Raw genomic sequence first — 21,012 nt, 5'->3', positions numbered from 1 at the left:
CAGTACTTTTGGAGGGGACTGTATATGTGTGTGTGTGTGTACCTGTTTGCAGTAGTCTGGTTGATTTGGTCCATGCAACTCCACACAGCACCGACATTCTTGTTGACCTCAGTGACCCCAATGTCCCCGTGGTGGCTGGGCTCCTTTCTTCTCAGCAGGTCATTGACCTAAACAGGAAGGAAGGAAGACAGACGGATAGAAACACTTTCAAGTCCACTGATGTGACAGTTAACTCAGTCCTGCTTCTGCCCACACAGTCATACTCTATAACCGCATATCAAAGGTTAACAGAATACATTTTATACTATGTTTCTGCTCGGGTAATGCTAACCTTCGCCCCGACGGCCTTGCCGAGGTTAATGGCGTTTTTCAGCCTCTGCTGGCCTCCGGAGGACGGAGAGTCGACGGAGTTTGAGCCCAGGTTGGGGTTAGATGATGTTTGGGATCGTCGGGTTGAGGACTGACCTGGCCTGGAGGTCTGGGGACTCTGCTGCTGGGCGACGGAGTTCTCAAACATACTTTGATCAACTGGGAGAAAAAAGAGAGAAGAACGAGAGAGAAAGGTGAATACGCTGAGGGATTTAACCGAGGATGTGGACAAAAAGCTGCTTTTAACAGCACATGTTGCAAAGCTGCAGACTTTGCTTCGAGCATAAGACAATACAAATGGGATGTTTACTCCGGGGATTAGATGCACAACCTCCATTTTTGAGGGGAAATGAAGGGAATACACTGTAGACTGTTATATTCAGCACGTTGCTAAATAAACTACTTCTGTGATTTCTTATCACCTCATTATTACGCTGAAGCTTTTCTGGAAGAAGCGTATTCAGCGTTTTTTGGTGAAGAAAACGATTATTTGGAACATACTAAGCATATTGAATAACAGCAGAGAAGAGGATAATGCTGCAGAAGTGGGTTTGAAAGGTGTCTTTGAACTTTTAAATAGTAATACAATCCTAACTGCTGCAAATCCGAGCTGATTACAGCTGTCGTTCTCCACAAAGAAGCAAGCTACTAACTTTTCAGAGCCTGAAGGGTGAACATCTGTGTCCCTCTGCAGCTTTGCATCATCAGGGTAATATAAATGGATTTAATGAGAATTCATACAGTACAACAAAGCAAAACACTGTATGTAACAATCAAGCAATAATATATAAAAGAAAATTTAAAGCAATGGTCATGATACATGCACAGAAATCGTAATAACACCAATGAAAATGAAACAGAAATGGACCAAAACGCAGGATCAGAAACGACAAAAGAGGAGAGAAGAAAGACGGCAGATCTTACCTCGTGGAGAGAAATGTTTCTCGGAAGGCATTTAATGAGACACAAGGTATCAGATTTCAGATCATTTTTACCACTAAAGAAGCAGATCATTGAGCTGAATTTGCTCAGTCATAAAAATACTGCTGAATCATGATCTATGAGGGGGACGAGTCAGGGAAGAGTGAAGCCTGGAGCTGCATATCTGAGAGATACATCGTCTTGGTCAGATAAATCGCCATTTGGAATCAGATGGAGCGTCAAAATCAGGAAGAACAAGTAACCTTGACTTCACTTGGCAGGAACGAGCATTTTATTAACCGTCCCAATCAAGAGATCTACAAAAGCACATCAGCCAGAGGAAATGTGATCCAATATTATGAATCAACAGGATACAGAGGAGGTTTAGAGTGAGTTCAAGGAGACGGAGAGAGAGAAACAAAAGAAGAAGAGAGAGAAAGATGGAGAGACATTAACTTTACAGCATGCAGGAACTTATTTATAGAAGTCATCAGACTGCAAATCACCACAGGAGAGACATGAAATAAATGTAATTACTTAAAGGCTAAGAAAGGCTAACCCTAACATACCTCATGCTGTCTTTGTAAGTAGAAGACAGAAACTAACTGGTCTCTTGTCTCGTATTGTTAGCTACTTGGGCTGTGGGAAATTGCAGTTGGCATTTTTCACACATTTTCTGGTGTTTTATAGACCGAACTGATCAATCAAATAATTGTTAACTGCAGTCTTAATTTTTATTTTGCTGCAAATTCTCTTACCGGCTCGCTAGCATAACTTTTAGCTAGTTGTGAGCATTTCTTTACACATGACTCAGCAGTTTGTAGGTAAGCTTACATGTCTTACATGTGTGTCACTGTGATGTTTGATTGTTGATTCTGATTTGTGTTTGCAGTTTTAAAGGGATGAAACTTTATTAAATATTCAGAATTAGCTCGTTTTCATTTGGGAACAACAAGGCTCATCACAAGGACAGCATAAGGCCTTTGTAAATATCTACTTGCCACTTACTATGATAAAAATGCACTTCATTTACATGCTTTAAGTCTCTGTTTAATGTTCTGTCTGTCTACCAAGGTCGTTCATGTGTGCCGACTGTACATCAAGGTCATCGAGTGATCTCGGGATCGATCGTGTCACATTGCACGGTCTATAAAACATCCTTATTGATCCAACCAGGCAACTGGGCCACATATTCCTATCACTTTAACTCCTAATGGGGAGGTAATGGATGGACTTTGTAATGCGGTAAGCCCCTTGGAGGGGTTTGTGAAGGGCACTAGAAAGGAGAGAAGTTTATAACGCTAACATGTGCTCTGTAAAATATATGTGTAAGTTTGAAACATTTAATGTTTTGCTGCTTTTCTCTACACATGTCTTCTAGAAACCTACATTGCTGTCTGGAAATGAGCCCAGGTGCCTGTGTACAGTCACTGTCTATGTCTCTGAAACTCATCACTATTACGGCTCTGGTATATTCTAAACAAATGCTAATTTTGTGTTTCTTGAAAGGCTGTGGAATAAAGGGGCTGCACACAAAAGAAAACAGTGGAATTTATCCTTTCTCAGAAAAGAAGACGGGTAAGAACCCAACAATCAGGATCTGGGTGGATAAATGTCATCCTGCAATCAAAAGCTTTTTGTCTGTCATGTTCCGCTCTCAGATTACATGGACGACCGGCTTCTTTATTGGTGCACTTCAAGGTTACCGAGATACAAGGTTAACTTTGAAAACTGACTGAACTTCAAATGAAACGGCAAGAGTCTTTGCTCTCTCTGTAAGAAAACTATGTCTCACGCTGCAGCAAACAGGTCACAGATCATGTGTGGGGAGTCTTAACTGTGTGTTCAGACAGCAAAAGCGACGCAGTTACATACAAAGTCAATGCAAAGACGCCATTAGATGCTAATTCGCTTGGATGGTGCAAGTGACACGAGGATGCATCTCACAGACACGGTCGGTACATCTGTTGTTAGCTAGCTTATAGCTAATGTACAGTTGTTATTTAAGGAAAGCGCCTTTCCCTTCATCTTCCTGACATCAGATTGGGGGGAGGGGGGGTGTGTGTCTGACAACTTTTTGAAACCGACAACCCGACATTCACACCCACCTCACATTGTGATGTGCAGAGATGAGACAGTAAGCAGGGTTTGAACTTCTTTCTCAAGCTCCTTTTTTTTCATTCTTTACACAACTATTGATGTCGCCGAGTGCAATGCTGCAACTATAAACACTTTATATTCCTGACGAGCTCTGACAGCACGTTGTATGAACTGCTTCTCTTCTAACATATATCATAGGACGGATCGCTTGGAAATAAGGAGACGAAAATAAAGAACAGATAAACAATCCCACATGTAAAAAGCTTGAACAATCAGGTAATATTCCTAACAAACTGATAACAGTAAATCAGACGGAGGTGAATGAAACTGTTTTATAAGTTCTGACTGCAGGCCTTTGCAAACTGTGGCGATCCTGAGTGCAATTACATTCGCATCGTTAGCTTTACTCTCTCTCTCTCTTTCATGTGCTGACCAGTGTGACCAGCAGACTCAGGGTGGTGTTCCAGTTTGCAGCCACTCTGTGCAAAGCTCCTCTCTCTCTCTTTCTCAGCGGGTTGAATCATAAACGATGGCTCTGCCACTTCTCTCTAGAGATAACGCCATTTCAATATCCACAAATTGAGAGATCTAATGTTAGCGAGTCCTGTTTCCTCCTGACAGGAGGCTCGTTCATCGCAGTTTAAGAGACGGTCTGTTCAATTTGTCACTTCCTCTGCTGAGATTTCCCATCAGCATCTGCACCTCTCGACTGAGAATTTCATTTGGGCAAACAGCAAATCTATGTCCTTCCAATTAGTGGAGACGTGCAGCCGCCGCTCTGTGATCCAGGCTGATGAAACAGGTGGATTTTTTTTTTTTTTTTGACACATCTTGTCTAGTGAAGCATTAAAATTAGAGTAATTGTCAAATCGCTGCACACTGCAACTTCAGCAGCAGCAAGTAGTTCAGTGAAGACTGTTCGACATCATCATCATCATCACACATTAAGTATTTAACTAAGATATCAATGTGAATGAAAGAATCGATCTAATGAGGCACTATGTCCCAGTTGCATACTAGATATTAATCTTCCCAGGGCTATTTTCATTATCAATTAATCTTCTGATTATTTTCTCAATTAATTGATGATGTTATAATTTCTCAGAGTCATAGTTGACCTCTTCAGATGTCCAGATTTATCCAAACATATTCAGCTTACTGTCACGTATGACATAGAAAGCATTAAATTCTCACATTTTTTGCAAATTTTTTGGGCATTTTTGCTTTTAAAAAAATGACTTAAATGATGATTTGATTATCAAAACAGTTGCTGATTCATTTTCTGTGGATTGACTGATGCATTAATAGACTTCTTGTTGCAGCTCTAATTATCCTCATGTTTTAAATATGCAGTAAACTTGAAAAGTGACAAAACGACACTTAAGAATGCCAATATACAAACTTCAGAGATTTTAGGGTGATCAGCTTCAACGACAGCTCCCAAAACAAGGAATAAAACAATAAAAACATGTTGGATACAGCTTTACGAAGTCACAGTTTGACTGATGTCAGAGGGTTCGACTTCATCTCTCATGTGTACAACACAATAAGTTTGAGTATAATAACTGCCAACATAGTATTTGTAGTATTAAATACACTGCAGTAGTCAGACAGAGGTGAAGAGTTTAGTTATTGGGGGAATAATCATCTGAAAAAAGTTGTAATCTGAAGAGAATTTCACTCTGGAGAACTCCTGCAGCCTGTTTGTTTAGTTGTGGAGGAAGTGTGTACCGCTGGCAGATTACTGTGTGTGTGTGTGTTATTTCTATGTTTAATTACGAACATGCCTGAAGGATTTCATCTGTAATAATTATCTCTCATTAACACTGAAATAAGGATTTCTTTCTTTCATCCTTCAGGAGCAGCTGCGGATTAACGGCATTATTCAAACAACAGCCAGATTAGAAACAGATACAGAGACACGATCTTCACGCTGCGTCGCTGTGTACAGTAAAAACCCCCCAAAACCTCCTAATATGTTATCAAACTTCACTGATTTCATCTCCTGTAATCAGTCACTCGTACACCCTCCAAAATAATCAGTTAAGACAGCAGGAAGAGACACAGAGCAGTGAAGAGAGACATTTATCGAGCACAAAACAGAAGCGGTCAACAAAACTGAACCGGAGAGTTTTAACTCCCACTTATGTACCAGCATCAGGCGGCTGGAGACTGAATCAACTGAAATGATAATGCAATCTTCTGCAACACTAATGAAGTCGGAAAAATCTGCCCCGATCTGTGTTTGAAGGAGTCTCGTCTCAGGAGAACAAAAAGTCCAGCAACAGTCTCGACACTCTGACTGAACCTGGGAGGATTATTTTGGCCTTAGAAGTGTAAAGAATTAAAACTAGTTTGGGTGTAAATGAGATTATAATATCTACTGAACTGTATACATTAAAAGTAGAATAACATGGAACACGGTCTGTGCTGGTAAATCTGTGTTTCCTGTTGTATTTCTTACTGTCTTATCTTCAACATAATTGAAGCTAAATCAAATTTTAAGCAATATATCAGTCCAAACACTTTCTTGTTTCAGCTTTGTTAAATTCAAGGACTTTCTCTCTGTTCTTCCATTTGATGGGCGAGCGGTGAGATCACAGAAAGCAAGTCAATCCTAACAAGAACATACTCCAGCAGTACTACCTGTGCTGTGACACCTGCTGTTCTTCAGAGCTGTTTTAAGTGTTTTAACGGCAGCTCAAAATCAAGCCGAGTCTTTGTGATCGAACTGCAGATCAAACCGTGAAGGTTTCAGGTGTCTGAATGCTGACCATTACCCTGACACCATGTGAACATTTTCCTTTCAGAGCTGTATTAATAGCGTTTTTATATTCAGATGCAGAATACATCAATATTCAGGTTTTGTGGCTTTGTCTGTTCATGTCTTTTCAAGGATTTTACTGGGTCTAAATGTGAGACGCTACATAAATAAATCATTATTCTTATTATTTATTATACATTAGAGGCTTTTATCATTACTTAAGTTTTTTTTTATATGAAGAAATTCAAACATTCATTGAACTTGTATTTGATTTGTTCATCTATGTAACTTCCAACACTTTTTCCCTTTTTACAGCAGTTTGTTGAATAAGCTAAGCTAAGCTAAGCTAATTTATATCAATACATGCTTTTGACTGGAAACACATAACTAACTATGCACTGAGCACAACTTTTTCAACATCTTGTATAAAATAACTGCCTGAAATAACAAATCAACAGTGTTTTTTTTTAACATTTTCAACTAATTACAGTAACACTACAGGGTTTGTGTGAGCTGCTGCTGAACTTCAGATGAGCAAAGGTTGTGTATGTCTCAGTTTCAGGAGGGGAAACGTGTTATTTTCGGTGGTAAACCGGCCAGTAGCCACTGCTTTAATAACCCCACAACAGATTATAGTTTCATTATGTGGAACCGGTAATTGGCCAGATCAGCTCCCACCGCCCTTCAAGGGAGCGTGTGTGTGTGACTCCGACACCAGCGTGAGGTTGTAATTAGCTCGGCTCCGCTTTGGCATCACCGATCAAAGCGCCGAACCCTTAACTTTGTTCTTAGCTGAGGGTAACCCACTTCTGTCACCGAGACGGGGGAACACACACTGAGCACACACACACACACACACACACACACACACACACACACACACACACACACACACACACACACACAGACCTTCTTCTTCTCTTCACTGAACCGTAGCGTATAGATAAGTCTATTTTTTAAATAGTTTTTGAGATTTTTAAAACATTTGTTGAATTTCTCCTGACTTTCAGATGGATTTGGGTCTTTTTTCTTCTATAATGTTCTTATTGTCAACAAATCTCATGTGCAGCTCCAAACCAACAATGAATTGATGTACTAACAAGTATTGTGAGCGTATCCGAAGCCTGATATATCTGATTTCTCTGTGCCACAGACTTCCGTTATTGTCTAAAAACTATTAAAGCACATCAGTGAGTCACATTGACATGAAGATCACGGCATTTGTAGTTTGCTTAGAAACGGCTCCAAAGACAAATACCAGCGATCACGTTTTCAGTCTCTGGAGAGCAGTTCAGTGTAAAGCAGACGCCACTGAGCATACACGCTTCCTTCTACAGAGCTTCTCTAGCTCGTATTGCTACATAACACAACCTCTTGACTTTGTACTACACTGTAAATAACTTCAGTACACAATACTTGTAAGTAGATCAATTCTTTGTTGGTTCGGCTCTGCTCATGAGATTTGTTGGAAATCCTCAGACTGACTGGTTTAAAGTAAATAACCCACGAAGGACATCGACATCAAGCTAATGTCTTATTTAATCTGATTCTATTCATTATGTTTGGTATAATCATATCTCATTTAATACACCGCAGACCACAGATACAAGCCTCTAGTTTAATTTTGTAAGAAATAATCACAATTTAAGATGTAATGTTGTTCAGAAAAATCATATTTAGATGTTTACTTCTTCAACTCCCACTAGTAGGACTTTAACTTGTTTTATGACGAACGAGTCCTGACGACTCATCAGAAGATTAACACAGATGCTGCTTCCTTTTTCATGAGCACAACGTGCTTCCACATCCAGAAAGCGAAGAGAAAAAAAATTCAGATTCAGCTGCTGATCTACCGTTAATTAAGTTTCACCTGTTCCTTCAAGAAATCTCCTGCATGTTGGTCAGAAAAGCCGAGAGAGAGTGCGATGATGCTCTGGTGCAACAGATCGAGGCGGAGCTGCATCAGCGCGAGACTGAGCCGTGAGGAGATGTGAGAGACGAGCGGCGGGGCTGAGAGGATGACCTGAATCACACTCACTCCCAACACACAAACACACTAATCCTCTGGCCAGACAGGGTCATTATCACTCATGTATTAAATTAGAACTCCTCACTTGGCGACATTAAAGATATGCATGTGTGCCTTGATGTGTGTGTGTGTGTGTGTGTGTATGTGTGTGTGTGTGTGTAAGAGAGGCCAATCAGAGAGGTTTGAAAGCAGAGAAAATACCTCTCTCTCTTTTTCTTGAATTTATTCTCTCTAACAGACGATAGGTAGAGCTGCTCATCAATTTTTTACCTGCGTTCATTATAACATGAATGATTCAAGTGGGCGGGTACTGGTGGGAGTCTGGCTCACGCTGGCAAATTTTATTTTACATCTTTATGGGGGGGTGCGGGGTGGGTGGGGGGGGGGGGGTGGGGGGGGGGGGGGGGACTGTACGGGATTAATGGTAGAAGTTTCTGATTTATTTTCAGACTGAACTCTGATTGACACGTTACCTTTCCCATCATCACTGTCTGCTTTCAGTCGTTTTCTACTTGAAATATGGGCTCTGTCTGGATTTCACTTCCAGTTTTATGGAAGATCAAACGTAACATTCCTGACTTTCAGTTTACAGCAGGAAACATCAAAATCCTCATACTGAAAATATTCATAAAAATACTTTCTCTTGGTATTTAGGACATTGAGGTAAGATAATATACATTATATTTTAAGACACTTATTTTAGGGATAATTGCCCTGAAACTTGAGTCTTACATCCCCCTTGGAAATTTTAAAGCTTTATTATCTGATGTTTTTTATGATTCTGATATGAAAAGAAAAGAAATCTCAATCCTAATGAGACTGCCTGAATAAATAAAGATTAAATAAAAACATTCAAAGACTTTATAAGGAAAGATAACAGTACATATGCATATGTATATATGTATAAATTTACTAGTATGTGCATGTATGTCAGTTTATGGGTATTTAAATATTTCAGAAGGGTTGATATGGGAGAAAGAACTGAAAACACACATGAATTATAATATTCTTTCTTATCCAGATGATACTGTATTCTTTTTTAAGTCTATGTTTTAAACAAGTTGTCATACTTAAATTATTTACATTAGAATTTCATCATCTGTCACCTTTATGGTGAAAGTTATAATCAAAGATTTTCATCATATCAAACCCATTTTAATACTAATTATGGGTGGCATTTATTCTGCTAAAGCCTTTAAATGTGTTACTACCAGTCACAAGTTTGGTGACTGGTACTGTATATATAGTGGTTTAGATTATACTGGTGGTCTGCCATTCCTGCACTGAGGGCACTGACGACCTGCAGGTAGGATGGAGTTAATTATGTGTTAATCTGGTGCAGTGTTGTATGTCTGGACATTGTTACTGGGGTTTTTTCTTCAGTGTTGTTTTTATGGCTGATGTCACCTGGATGGAAATGCCATGCACAAGAGATTCACAGAAAACGACACACGCATTTACAGGACGAAATTTAGAAGACAAAAAGACGGCAAATGCGCACATTGCAAGTAATGCCCGTTATGTATATATACATATGTGTGGAAATGAAAATAAAACTGAACCTGAATGTAATGACAAAATCATAAAGAAGGCATGAAGCTATGTATTTATTGTTTAGTTTTATGTCGTATGTCTTGTGTTTTTTATGTTTTTTGTCTATTAGCATCAGATGGGACCATGTTGGAAATAAGTGTTTTCACTTAAACATGTTACCCCTTGAATTTTTTAAAATGTAATCCATAAATAAAACTTATAATAACAGATCAATGTGAACAGTAACATGAGTTGCTCCTCTTTTGTTGTATTTTTAACAGAGTAGCTGCTCAAAGTGCATTTGCTGCTCCCAGTGATCGATAAGCATGTTATTTCCAGTGTAACTTTGGGACTTTTGTTAGCAAAAACAACAGTAAAAAAAATCGTGCACACTGCAGGGCAGCAAACTTTGAATTCCATCCCCAGAACATCAGTCTACCAGCATCTATCTTGTCATGACAGCTTGAGGCTCCCAGCCTGACCTTCAGTCCCAGGAGAAAACAGAAGCCCCATTAAGAAAACTGACCTGTCTCCTCCTTCTCCTCTTCTCCTACCTGAAGTAACCTCTTCACACACAAAACCGATAACCCCTGGGGATGTTTTTATTATTGGGAGAAGCAGCATTTAGGCTAATAGGTACCAAAACTGTAAAGTGAAATTCATACTAATGAAACTCTGACTGTGCAAATACTTCAATTCCTAACTAGAGATGTAACGTAGTTGATCTGTGATCCATACAGATCGCCCCCCCCCCCGGTTCTGCACGCATGTGAACCGCAGATTAATTGCAAAATTTAATGTCTCGTTGGAGACAAAATAACTGCTGTAGTTACAAATCATGGACAGACAGTGTGTCGCTAACAGTTATTTCAAAGAGTAAGAACCAAACCGGCATCTAACGGGTCCGAAGTGACATTTGCTGTTTACCTGCTGTTTAATGTGCTGCAGCCGAGCAGCTAATTAGCTATCTAGCTGCTAGCTGACGTTAGCGGTGCACTTTTCCCTAGTAAATCTTTGTTTGATGGCTGCAGGACAAGATATGTCTTCATGTTGGTAAGTTATCATCAAGTTTTGATGATGTGGACACAGGCTGTTGTTTCATTCACTACCATGTTTAAAGGAAGATGATATCATGTCTCACATTGCATTTTAACAATTGAGTATTGAATATTTTATATATTTTAATCATCTTGAATGTTGTTTTTATTTAAGACGATGGGAAAAAGTTCCTTGTTTTAAGTGTTTTACAAAATTTGTCTCCTTTTTTTTTTTTTGCTGATCCAAAAAATGATCTGATCTATGACTCAAAACATTGACACGATCCAAACCATGACTTTTGTGATTCCCTTATTTCTAACTCTAACCCTTCCATGCTCATCTGCTGCTGTGCTTCCTCCAATCGGCCCACATAGAGCACTTGTTTGTTACCTGATCCAGCTCCCAAACGGATCGGAAAACCTGATTAAAATCTTAAAACGTCCACTGCCTGGTTCACTTTAGCAGTCTAATGTTATGGTTAAATGTAGTATTTTCTTATCTTCTCATGACCCCATTAGATACCTAAGATGCCCTCCTCCTGTTTATAAATATGTGATTTAATTATAATGCTGTTCTCTACAAACTGCAGCTAGAGTATTACTGTGGATGACTAAAATGTCCCTCAATGACATTAACATGGACGCTTGTACTATTGTGTCATGTCTGAATGGAAAAGCCGGAGGACGAGTCAGATAAGGACGGAGCAGAACGTGGACGACATTGGCAGGAAAGGACACAGGAAGAGAAGACTGAGATGAGAAAGAAAATCAATGGGAGTGGTGATTGCGGGTGGAAATCTATGCTAATCTAATCAAGAAAGACTAATGTGTGAACGTATTCTACAGACTCATCGTCATCAAGTTAGTTAATTATTTGGTGAAGACATGCAGGTAGGATGCTTTTTTTGAAACTTCTGGGACACTGAGGGGTTCAACTAGACAAAAGTCAACAGTCGCAGGCCAACGAGTAACAGCTGCTGACTGCTGAATAGTTTTCCCTTTAAAAAGCTGACTATTACCAAAACACTTGAAAAGTTAGTTATAAATTAATAAGACTTAGGGTCAACAGGCATGCTAGCAGTTGTACTTTGGCACATGCTAAGCCATGTTAGTTTAACGTGTTAGCATGCTAAGATTAGCTAATTAGCACTAAACACAAAGTGCAGCAGTGGCTGATGGGAATGTGATAAGTTTTACATGTATTTGGTCATAAACAGAAGTCTTGGACAAAGTCAAATTTTGACCAGATGATGCCTCTAGATGGATCACCAAAGTTATTATAACTCATCCTGAAGGGAACATGAATGTCTGTACCACATTTAACGGCAATCCATCCAATAGGTGTTGAGAGATTTCACTTAAAACCCCAAATTATAACTTCATGGTGAAGTGAGATGAAAAGCCAGGTGGCCGATCCATCTGGTAGATTTTGAGATATTAGTGAAACTTTGACCTGCTACTGGAAGTCAGTAGGGTTCATCCTCTGGCCACCATGGACATCTGTAACAAATTTAAAGGTAATCCATCCAAAAGGTGTCGAGATATTTCACTCTGGACCAAAGTGATGGACAGATCAACTGACTGTCATCGCCATCCCTAGAGCTACGCTGCTAGCATGGCTAAATGTCAAATTACTTCAAGAGAAAAATCCTCCCTATAAAAAATAATGATGTATTTTGCATTTTTGAATCTACTTTCTATGTGGTTTTACATTTTCTGCCCGCCATGTGGTATTATGTCTACACATTTCCTGTGCAGATACAATAAAGAGTCTTAAAGCAAAAAAAAAAAAAAGCATCAACAGTAAATGTTAGTTTTGTTGACATTCTTTTCAGACTTTCTGTGTTTCTACTGACAGCTGCCTCAATGCAGCCACATCACATGTTATGTTTTAATTAAAGGGAGCAAATTAAAGTTTTTTTTTTCTCAGCTGGGAAAGGAAAGCCTGCTGTCTTTTACTTACTTTACTACACTATTCCAGTAATATCATGTTTACTTTCTCACACATGCATGTCAAACCCACAGCCGCATGGAAAGAGTTCACTCCACTTGCTGGCACTTGTTCACAAAGATTCTGGGAAATTACTGACCGAACTAGGAGCAGTCGAGGCTGTAAATCACTAAACTAGCACTATCACAAAACAAATTCTTGAAATACATTACAAGTGAGCGGAAACACTGTAGGGTACTCCTCAGTTACAGATTGTTACAACATAAAACTAACATTAAAATAATGTAAAATCTAAAATTTAAGTTGCATTTTCCACTCTGACAAGTAGAGGAAAAGACTGGGAAGAGAAATAGCGTGGTATAAAGAGAGCAAACTACAGGACTGCAAGTTGTAGCCAGACATGTTTGGGAGCCTTCAGTCTCCTCTGTATCAAAGTCATCAGATCAATAATTCATTCACCCATTTGCCACATCACTGTCTGTCTGACATCCCCCCCTCCCCCCCCACACTTCCCTGCTCCCTTGGGAGTATGTGAGCGTGTGAGAGACAAAAGTAAAGTGTAGCCATGAATGAAGGAGCAAGGGAAATGAGGCAGCAGGAAAAAAAAATGCATCTGTTTGTTCTGAGCATTTGGTTACTTTCGCACTTCTTTCTCTCTTACTGAGTCTATTTGTGTGTCTGTTTGGACTTGAATTTCCATCCCTGGACAGCGCACACATCATTGCACGCTGTAGGATTAAGATTCGCCTGAGCCGAAACCATGAAAAACAGCAACAGACCAAACATGAGTATACAAAAGTATGTGTCCACACACTTTTGGCCATATAGTAGTGAGACTGAAGGCATGACAGGCCTCATATGCAAGACAAACTGTTTTTTTTGTTTGTTCAACACTATTCGGCAATCTGAGTTCATTCTTCATAATAAAAAGTGAACGCAGAGACACCTTTACATGTCTCAGAATGTCTTGACTTTTGATATGACACATCAAACACTAAAAAAAGTTTCAGTATTACTGACTAAAAGCAAAAAAACCCAAAAAAAAACGATCAAAGGTGTCTCCCTGCGTTCGCCTTCAGTTTCCGTTCGCCTCAGTGGGAGATGTTTTCTTTGAGGTTGATGCTGACTTTCACCTCCATTTTATATTTAGCATGTGTGTGCGTGTTACATTTGACAGCTTGCTTTTGTCAGCCGCTCTGTGAAGAAACACAAAAGGATGCTGCAGAAAAAAAGGGAAGAAACGGGACAAGACGGACGGGCTGACAGACAGATGTGTGGCGGAGACGGGCCTTCAAGCTTCACTGTGATTTGAGATGCTTTTGCTCTTTTAGCCGTTTACATCTGGAGTTCCACATGTTCCAGATTACGTACCAGGCCGAGCCGCTGCTCAGCATGGCCTCTAGCTTTTCAACACGGGTACATCAAAGCAGATTGCCACCAAATCCAGATGTCAAGGCGCAACAGAAATTTAGTCAGAACATGAGAGGGGCTTTGCTAAAGTCCCTGCTGCCTCCAAATGTGTATGCATATTTGTGTGAATGGTGAGGCAAATGCAAGCAAAAAAAAAAAAAACGCCTCCAAAAGCAAGTCTAATCTGACCGTGCACTTGGCTGCCAGGAGGTTAGAGAAGCGAGTGGAAGGTCGCCAGTTCCAATCCGTGAACCCAGTGGGTAACATGCGACCAGAGATTGTGATTGTAATGCTGAAGAGGGCAGCAGCCAGCAGTATAAACAGTAGCAGACTACGACTACGGGAGCACAGACACAAAACTTAAGTAATGTAGAGATTCTAAGAGACAATTTATTTTAGACTTTTCTAAAAGATCACTTCTTTTGTCCGACCAACAGTCCAAAGCTCAACGATATGCAATTTATGATGATATAAAACAGAGAAAAGCAGCAAACTGTCATATTTGGGAAGCTGCAACCATTAAATGTTTGGCTTTTTTGCTTGATAAATGAAATTAATTATGAGACATCTACGTTATGATGCTACCCACACAGACAAATATAAAGACACATGTGCACAAATATAATCCAGTGTCACAGTTGGACAGTCTAAGAGTCTCCAATCTAAAGAGATAAAGTTTGTTAGATTCTTAGTGTGAATCTTGTCTGTTTGGTGGAGTCATTAACGCTGAGGTCAGTGGATTAATTGCTGGGCTTTTAAAGTCTTTCATCCCCCCCCCTCAGCTCTTCTGCTCCAGACGTGGTCATTAATTTGAACACTGTGCTGGTTTTGTGGTGTGTTTGTTTAAAAGTGACCCACTAACTGTACATGTGTCTGTCAGCACTACTTCACACGAAGAAAACAACCTCAGTTCACTCCTTGCAAGCGCAGGATGCACTTAATTAATACTATGAGGCTGTTTATTACACTCCAGTTTATTTTTTGTACAATATTTTGTTGGTTTTTCATTTCAGCTGTACTTACAGGTAACCTTGGGTAATCTGAGATGTACAGCACAGTCAGAATGTACACCACAAAAGTGTGTGAACACTTGAACATAACACTCATACTGTATGGGCTGTATGGGTGTTATGTTCAAACTTCTCTTTCCAAGATCACGTACAAATGATCCGCTGGTATAACAACCTCCACTTCTTCTGCTTTCAGACTTTCCACAAGACTTTGAAACCCAGCTGCAAAGTTTTGCTTCCATTCAGTCTCAAGAGCGAGAGTGAGGTCATGCACTGCTGTTGATCAATAAGGCCTTGCAGCTTGCAGTTAGAGGCAAGAAGGTCCAGAAGACTTTTGTCCACATAATAAATGTTTTGTTCTAATGGCTGTACTCCAGTACTGCAGAGGAGATTAAAGTTATGACTGTCAGTTTTACTTGCATGATGTTTACACCCACATCAGCTGAACAGCAGAAGAGTTGTAGCCCTTTTACATTTTGTCCTGAGGGCAAAATGCATTGGATAAATGAAATATTATCAATATATTTAGTATTTTCTGTCAAATTGTCTCAAGTTGACTGTCTAAAATCAACCTGCAGCCAGCTTCACTTGCTTATTTTGGATGATTTTTGCCTTTAGTGTTGTCTTCAGTGATGGTCCTTGGTTGCTTTGTCTGTATGTGTAGGGGCACTGTGTATAAAAAGGGCGACAAGTCCTGAAGTGTTAACCATTATGGACATAAAAACCTCAATAAATGTACAGAGTCTAAATAATGAGAAATGTGTCCCTGTGCTGCTTCTTACAGACTGAACAGTATGTTGGTGTGCGTTATGCTTGAGTCTAAGCTGGGTATCCATGAATCTATGTATGTATTTAAGTGTGTCCCTGAAGGTGACAGACTGAGCTTGTAAAGAAGCGTATTGATCCTCGTTGCTCCTTCGCTGTCCCAGTAGTTAACCCCAGTTTCAAACAACACATGCCTGTGACGGAGAAATCGATAAAAGCCACCAAACCTCGCTCTGCTTCTTCGTCGGACTGGTTGGCGACGTGGCCTTCAGACGGCGACGTCAAACCCTCACCGAACAATTAATTAATGCTGAGAGGAGGGAGGGAGGGAGGAAACTTCAGGGAGTGTGGGAGAGACAAACTGAGACAAAGATAAAGATTTAAGATCAGTGTAGACTCAGCAAGCTGAATATCAACACTTCAGCAGTTTAAAGCATAATGTCTGCAGATACCACTGAGTTCAATTTAATTATTTATAATACATCTTGAAGCTCATTTATAAGATCACTTTATGAACAAATCATACAGGTTTCAGTCGACAGGTGCCGCAAGTAGGGACACTTCCAGGATCATTTGTTAAAGTGATGCTGTCTGGAGAGGCTTTAATTTGTTGATGGGAGACAATTTAAGGTCTAAGTGCACGCACACACACACACACATACACACACACACACACACACACACACACACACACACACACAAACCAGCTGTGCTACAAAGCATCATGTTGTCTAAAGTCATTAAACACGATCCAATGATGCTCGTAGCATAAACCAAACACTTCATACAAGTACTTAAGATGTAGTCGACAGAATGTGCTGATCTGGGGAGCAAATATGATAAAACTGCTGCTTTAAGTATCAAGTCGACATCATGGCACTTTTTGCTTTTATTATTATTTTTTGGGGCATTTTATACCTTTATTAGAGAGATGACAGTGAGGGAGAGATGCAACAAAAGCTATTCTGCTTGTTCAAACCGGCCTCTTAAACCCTGAGCCACGGGGGTACAGGGATTTGTTTTTGATTTCTCTCAACAAGTACGCTACATAAGAAATTGGATTTATTTACAGGAGGGATCAATTCAGACAAACAGGACACAAAACGACTGTAAGTTCTTGCTGAAACAATATCTCACTTTTACAATGATTTGATGAGTTTTAAGGCCTTATATTTGCAAAAATGAACATTCTGAAAAATATTGATGATTTCTTTTTTATATTTTGCCTTTATTCAACAGCTAAAACCTGTCGGAGAAAGACGTGGTCCCTGGCTGGGATCTAAACTGTGGACTGGCTTTACCACGAGGCCAACAGGAAGCCAACATTTTGAAACTTTTTATGGACCTTCAGACAGACTGTCAGTCCAAGTCCTCTGAGAAAAAAATGTGCTAACAGAAGCTTTGTAAATTTGCAGTTACATCATAAATGACATAGAAAGTGTTCATGTTTTGCTATCTAGTACAGTAGTAGATAGACATTTATCTTGCCGTATGGACAAACAACTTTGGAAACATGCTGATGAACCCACTATGAGGAAACTCATTTAGTTTCCAAGGTGACAGTAGCTATCTTGCTTTCTTGCTGTTACAACTACGTCTACTTAAGTGTCTGTCTTGGATGCTGAAAGCCCATTACGGCGTCGGCCAATTATACCAGCTGTCAGCTGACACCGGAATATGGTGGATGACCATGATTGACCTCATCGTCAAACATTTGCACACTCAGACGTCATCAACCACACACACACACACACACTTTCTTTTTGCCAGAATTCGACTGTATCCCATAAATTCATTAGAGACTGAATCAATAACTAGTTAAGAATGTGGGAACAAGTTGAAACTTTCAAACTTTACTGAACCTGCCACACAAATAACTCACAAAAAGAAACTAATCTCTTCTCTGCTCCTGCGTTTGATTCACGACAAACCCCAGAGTGGGCAGATAATATTAGTCAACATTTTCTGTAAAGCTGCTTCTCCTTCGCGTGGGGATTACTGACCTACATCATCTCTGTCAAGGTAAAAAGGCAGAGGGCTGTACTTATTTTTGTGACCACATGAATCACTAATAGATAAATCAACAACAAGAGACTGTAGCAGACGTACAGTAGGTCTGGCATTTTGGAGAGGTTGGAAGGAGAGCTGGGTTCAGGAGATGACAGGAGAATAAGGTTAAGGCCAAGCACATGTGAGAGAAATATATATGATATGAAAGAAAAGGAGAGGAGAGAACTATTTATCCCAGAGGCAAGAAAAGTGTCAAGACAGGCTGTTAGAAACACAGAAGAATGAGGAATAAACGTGGAGAATAGAGGAATGCAAATAAGGACACAGCAATAGAGACAACACAGTTTCATGCCTGTGTGTGTACTTTTTGTTGCTCTATATTTATGAAAATGTCTTCACTGGAACAGAAAAAATTGGTAAATTCTATGAAGTGAGAAAAATTTAACTGGTCTTCACATCTTTAGAGGACTACTGCAGGGTAAGAACTCAAAGCCGTTGCAAACACAGGTCTGAAATGAAATGTGGGAGCATAAATTTTCCACTGGAATAATGGACAAAAGTCTAAGATGATGCTGGATAAGTCTTCTAGTTTGTTTTCCTTTTCGCACGGCTGGCTAGCAAGTGTCCGAGCTCTCGCAACGCTGATGATATTTTGCCTCTCAAACTTCTTAACAAAGGAAAGTTTTGATTCATCCAATATTGGCAAAGCTACGAGAGGACGGTGAGTTCATCGACTGGCAACATGTTAGAGGTAAGATCATAGTATTTGTATTTGTTAACCACTAAATCTAAATAATGCCTGTTTGTCGTTAAGCTTCATCTGGTGGCTTTTGTTGTTTGGGGTGACCTCAGTCTGTGGTGATGACTGAGATAATTCACTAAATAAAATGTGGATAAGGCAGGCCTCCATCTTGTGATCTTGCCCCAAATCTCAATCTTGTAATATCATTCAAATGGACACACCTTTAATTGGTCAAACCTCATTTCTGATGGTAAAACCAAGCAGCAACCTCCGGGGCTGTAAAATGAAGCCAATGCATAAGTGCCAAAAACTGCAGTTCCTCGAATGACCACTTGAGGCTCCAAAAGCGAGTCAATCCCCATAGACCCCCATGTTAAAATGCCCAACTTTACAGCAGAAATAAACATGTTTACAGCCTGGTACAACAAACGGTTTTGGTCTCTGTAGCTAATTTCCCCTTTCATGACAACTGTACGGGGGGTGAATTTTCTATAACTCACCCGTTTAAGTTTTATTAAGCTGTAAAGTTATCTATAATGAAGGACATGGTCCGCCAGCCGCTAGGTGGCTTGTTTCAGCCATTCGGCCCACCTCTTTGTCCATTTTTGATTGGCTGGGAGTTAGGCAGCGTCACGCACTGCCAAGATGGCGACGGCTGGAGCGGCTCAATTTGAGCTTTAAAACCGCTCCTCAGAAACCAACGGGTGACGTCACGGTAACTACGTCCATATTTTTATACAGTCTATGGGTAAAACTGTGCAAGAAGCAACAGAAACACAAAGATTCATACCATAACTATTAGACAGCTAGTACAAACAGTTAAAAGATGTAATAAATATCTTTCTGACGTTTCTGAAACGTCTGAGACATATTTCCTGCAGTGTGTTGTGATGTGTGGGTTGAAAGGCTTCTTTACATCAACCATCTCAGCTTTAGGCGAGATGACAAATCATCAAGATGAACGAGTAGTTTTGTAGGACCAATGACATTTAGCCACTGGTCTGTCAGACACCACAAAACTTTCTTTGTCAAGGTCACAAGAAGGAGTGAAGGTATAAATAACTAAAATTATAATATTTCAGTGATATTGTCTTCACATTCTCACTCTCATAACGCCTGCTCTCCACACACACACACTCATGTCTCCTAGCTTGCAGGTAACCTCTCGCCACATCAGTCAAAAATGTGATCGAGCTTGATACCAAAGTAATTTCTTTCATGACAATGTAATAAATTCTTTGATTAAACGCAGTTATTGAATCATGAGATGGGGTCACCTTTTTGAATTATTACAACATCAGTGTGGAGATGTGTTCGACTGGCGATTTATTGCAACAGGTCTGAATATATTTTTTGGCTAATTTCAAGGTCTCTTTCATTACATTTTTTTTTTTATCATCACATTATCTGACGCTGATTGCATCAGCTTCTGAAACACGATTTTTAAGTTTCATTTTGTAGTTATTAATATTTTAAAGTTGTGAGCTCCTTTCTTATCTTCTGCCTTGATGGTAGGCTGTCCATCACACATGTCCCTTGAAATTTTGAGAGTGCTGAAATAGTGTTGATCTCATTTTTAAAAAGTAATAGAAGAAACTAGGAGACGGCAGAAGGGAGGCGATAAAGGGAAGATAAGACTTGTGTGGTGTAATGGACATCCTTCATACTGTTATTGGTTTGACACACTCATGTCTGATCTGTCTATTTCCTGCTGTCTGGGTCAAACTGATTAAAAGAAAAGCCAGCACTTCAGAGAAACTAAAAAAAACGCTTACTGAGGGCCAGAGAAAGAATGAAAGCTAAAAGCAAAGTGGCTCTAAATGTGGGGTCGGGAACTTTTGAGTATCTTTGATGTTTAGTTAAGTGGTACACAACACTATTTCCACTTACTGTGCCTGAATAGACCTCTTCTCTGGACTGTGTGCAGACTGTTTGATTGATAGCTCACTCACTCTTCTGTTAGTTTTGCTGCATTTGTTAAAATTTATTCCATACTTAGGCCTCCCTTCAACCTTAGCAGAAGGTCCTGCATGTGGTTGTGCAGAACCTTCAAATAAAAACCAAACATCCCAAGTGGAAAATGTGATAACTATCATGAATTTGAGGATTCACTCTTATTACAACCATGTAAAATGTGGAAATATATTCAATTTAATCCTAAATCAACAAGTAAAATCTTCCAGTAAAGGTAGCTGGGATTAGGGGTCTTTGCAGCTCTGTTCCTAATAAGTAAGACTCAGTCCAGGACCTGAGCCAGGTTGGACTCAAAGTGAATCTATTGTGTTTTAAAGAAAGATGGAGGGTATGAAGTGTTAAATGACATGTATTTCTATTCTCTTCAACCGCGGCTGCTTCTTAATTGGTGGAGCAT

General features: G+C 39.8%; 1 protein-coding gene across 3 annotated transcripts in view; it reads right to left on the bottom strand.

Moving 5' to 3' along the window:
- LOC137187357 (carboxyl-terminal PDZ ligand of neuronal nitric oxide synthase protein-like) overlaps positions 1–21,012 on the bottom strand; it is a 188,356-nt gene that overhangs the window by 8,070 nt on the left and 159,274 nt on the right. For all 3 annotated transcript variants that reach the window (XM_067596193.1, XM_067596194.1, XM_067596195.1), the window contains 2 exons: positions 332–528; positions 43–167 (listed from right to left, as the gene is read on the bottom strand). In XM_067596193.1, the coding sequence (XP_067452294.1) occupies positions 43–167; positions 332–528 (322 nt within the window). The remainder of the gene's footprint in view (positions 1–42; positions 168–331; positions 529–21,012) is intronic.

The sequence above is a fragment of the Thunnus thynnus genome, chromosome 8 (genome assembly GCF_963924715.1).
Source record: "Thunnus thynnus chromosome 8, fThuThy2.1, whole genome shotgun sequence".
NCBI lineage: Eukaryota > Metazoa > Chordata > Actinopteri > Scombriformes > Scombridae > Thunnus > Thunnus thynnus.
This window is presented reverse-complemented; position numbering and strand designations above follow the sequence as displayed.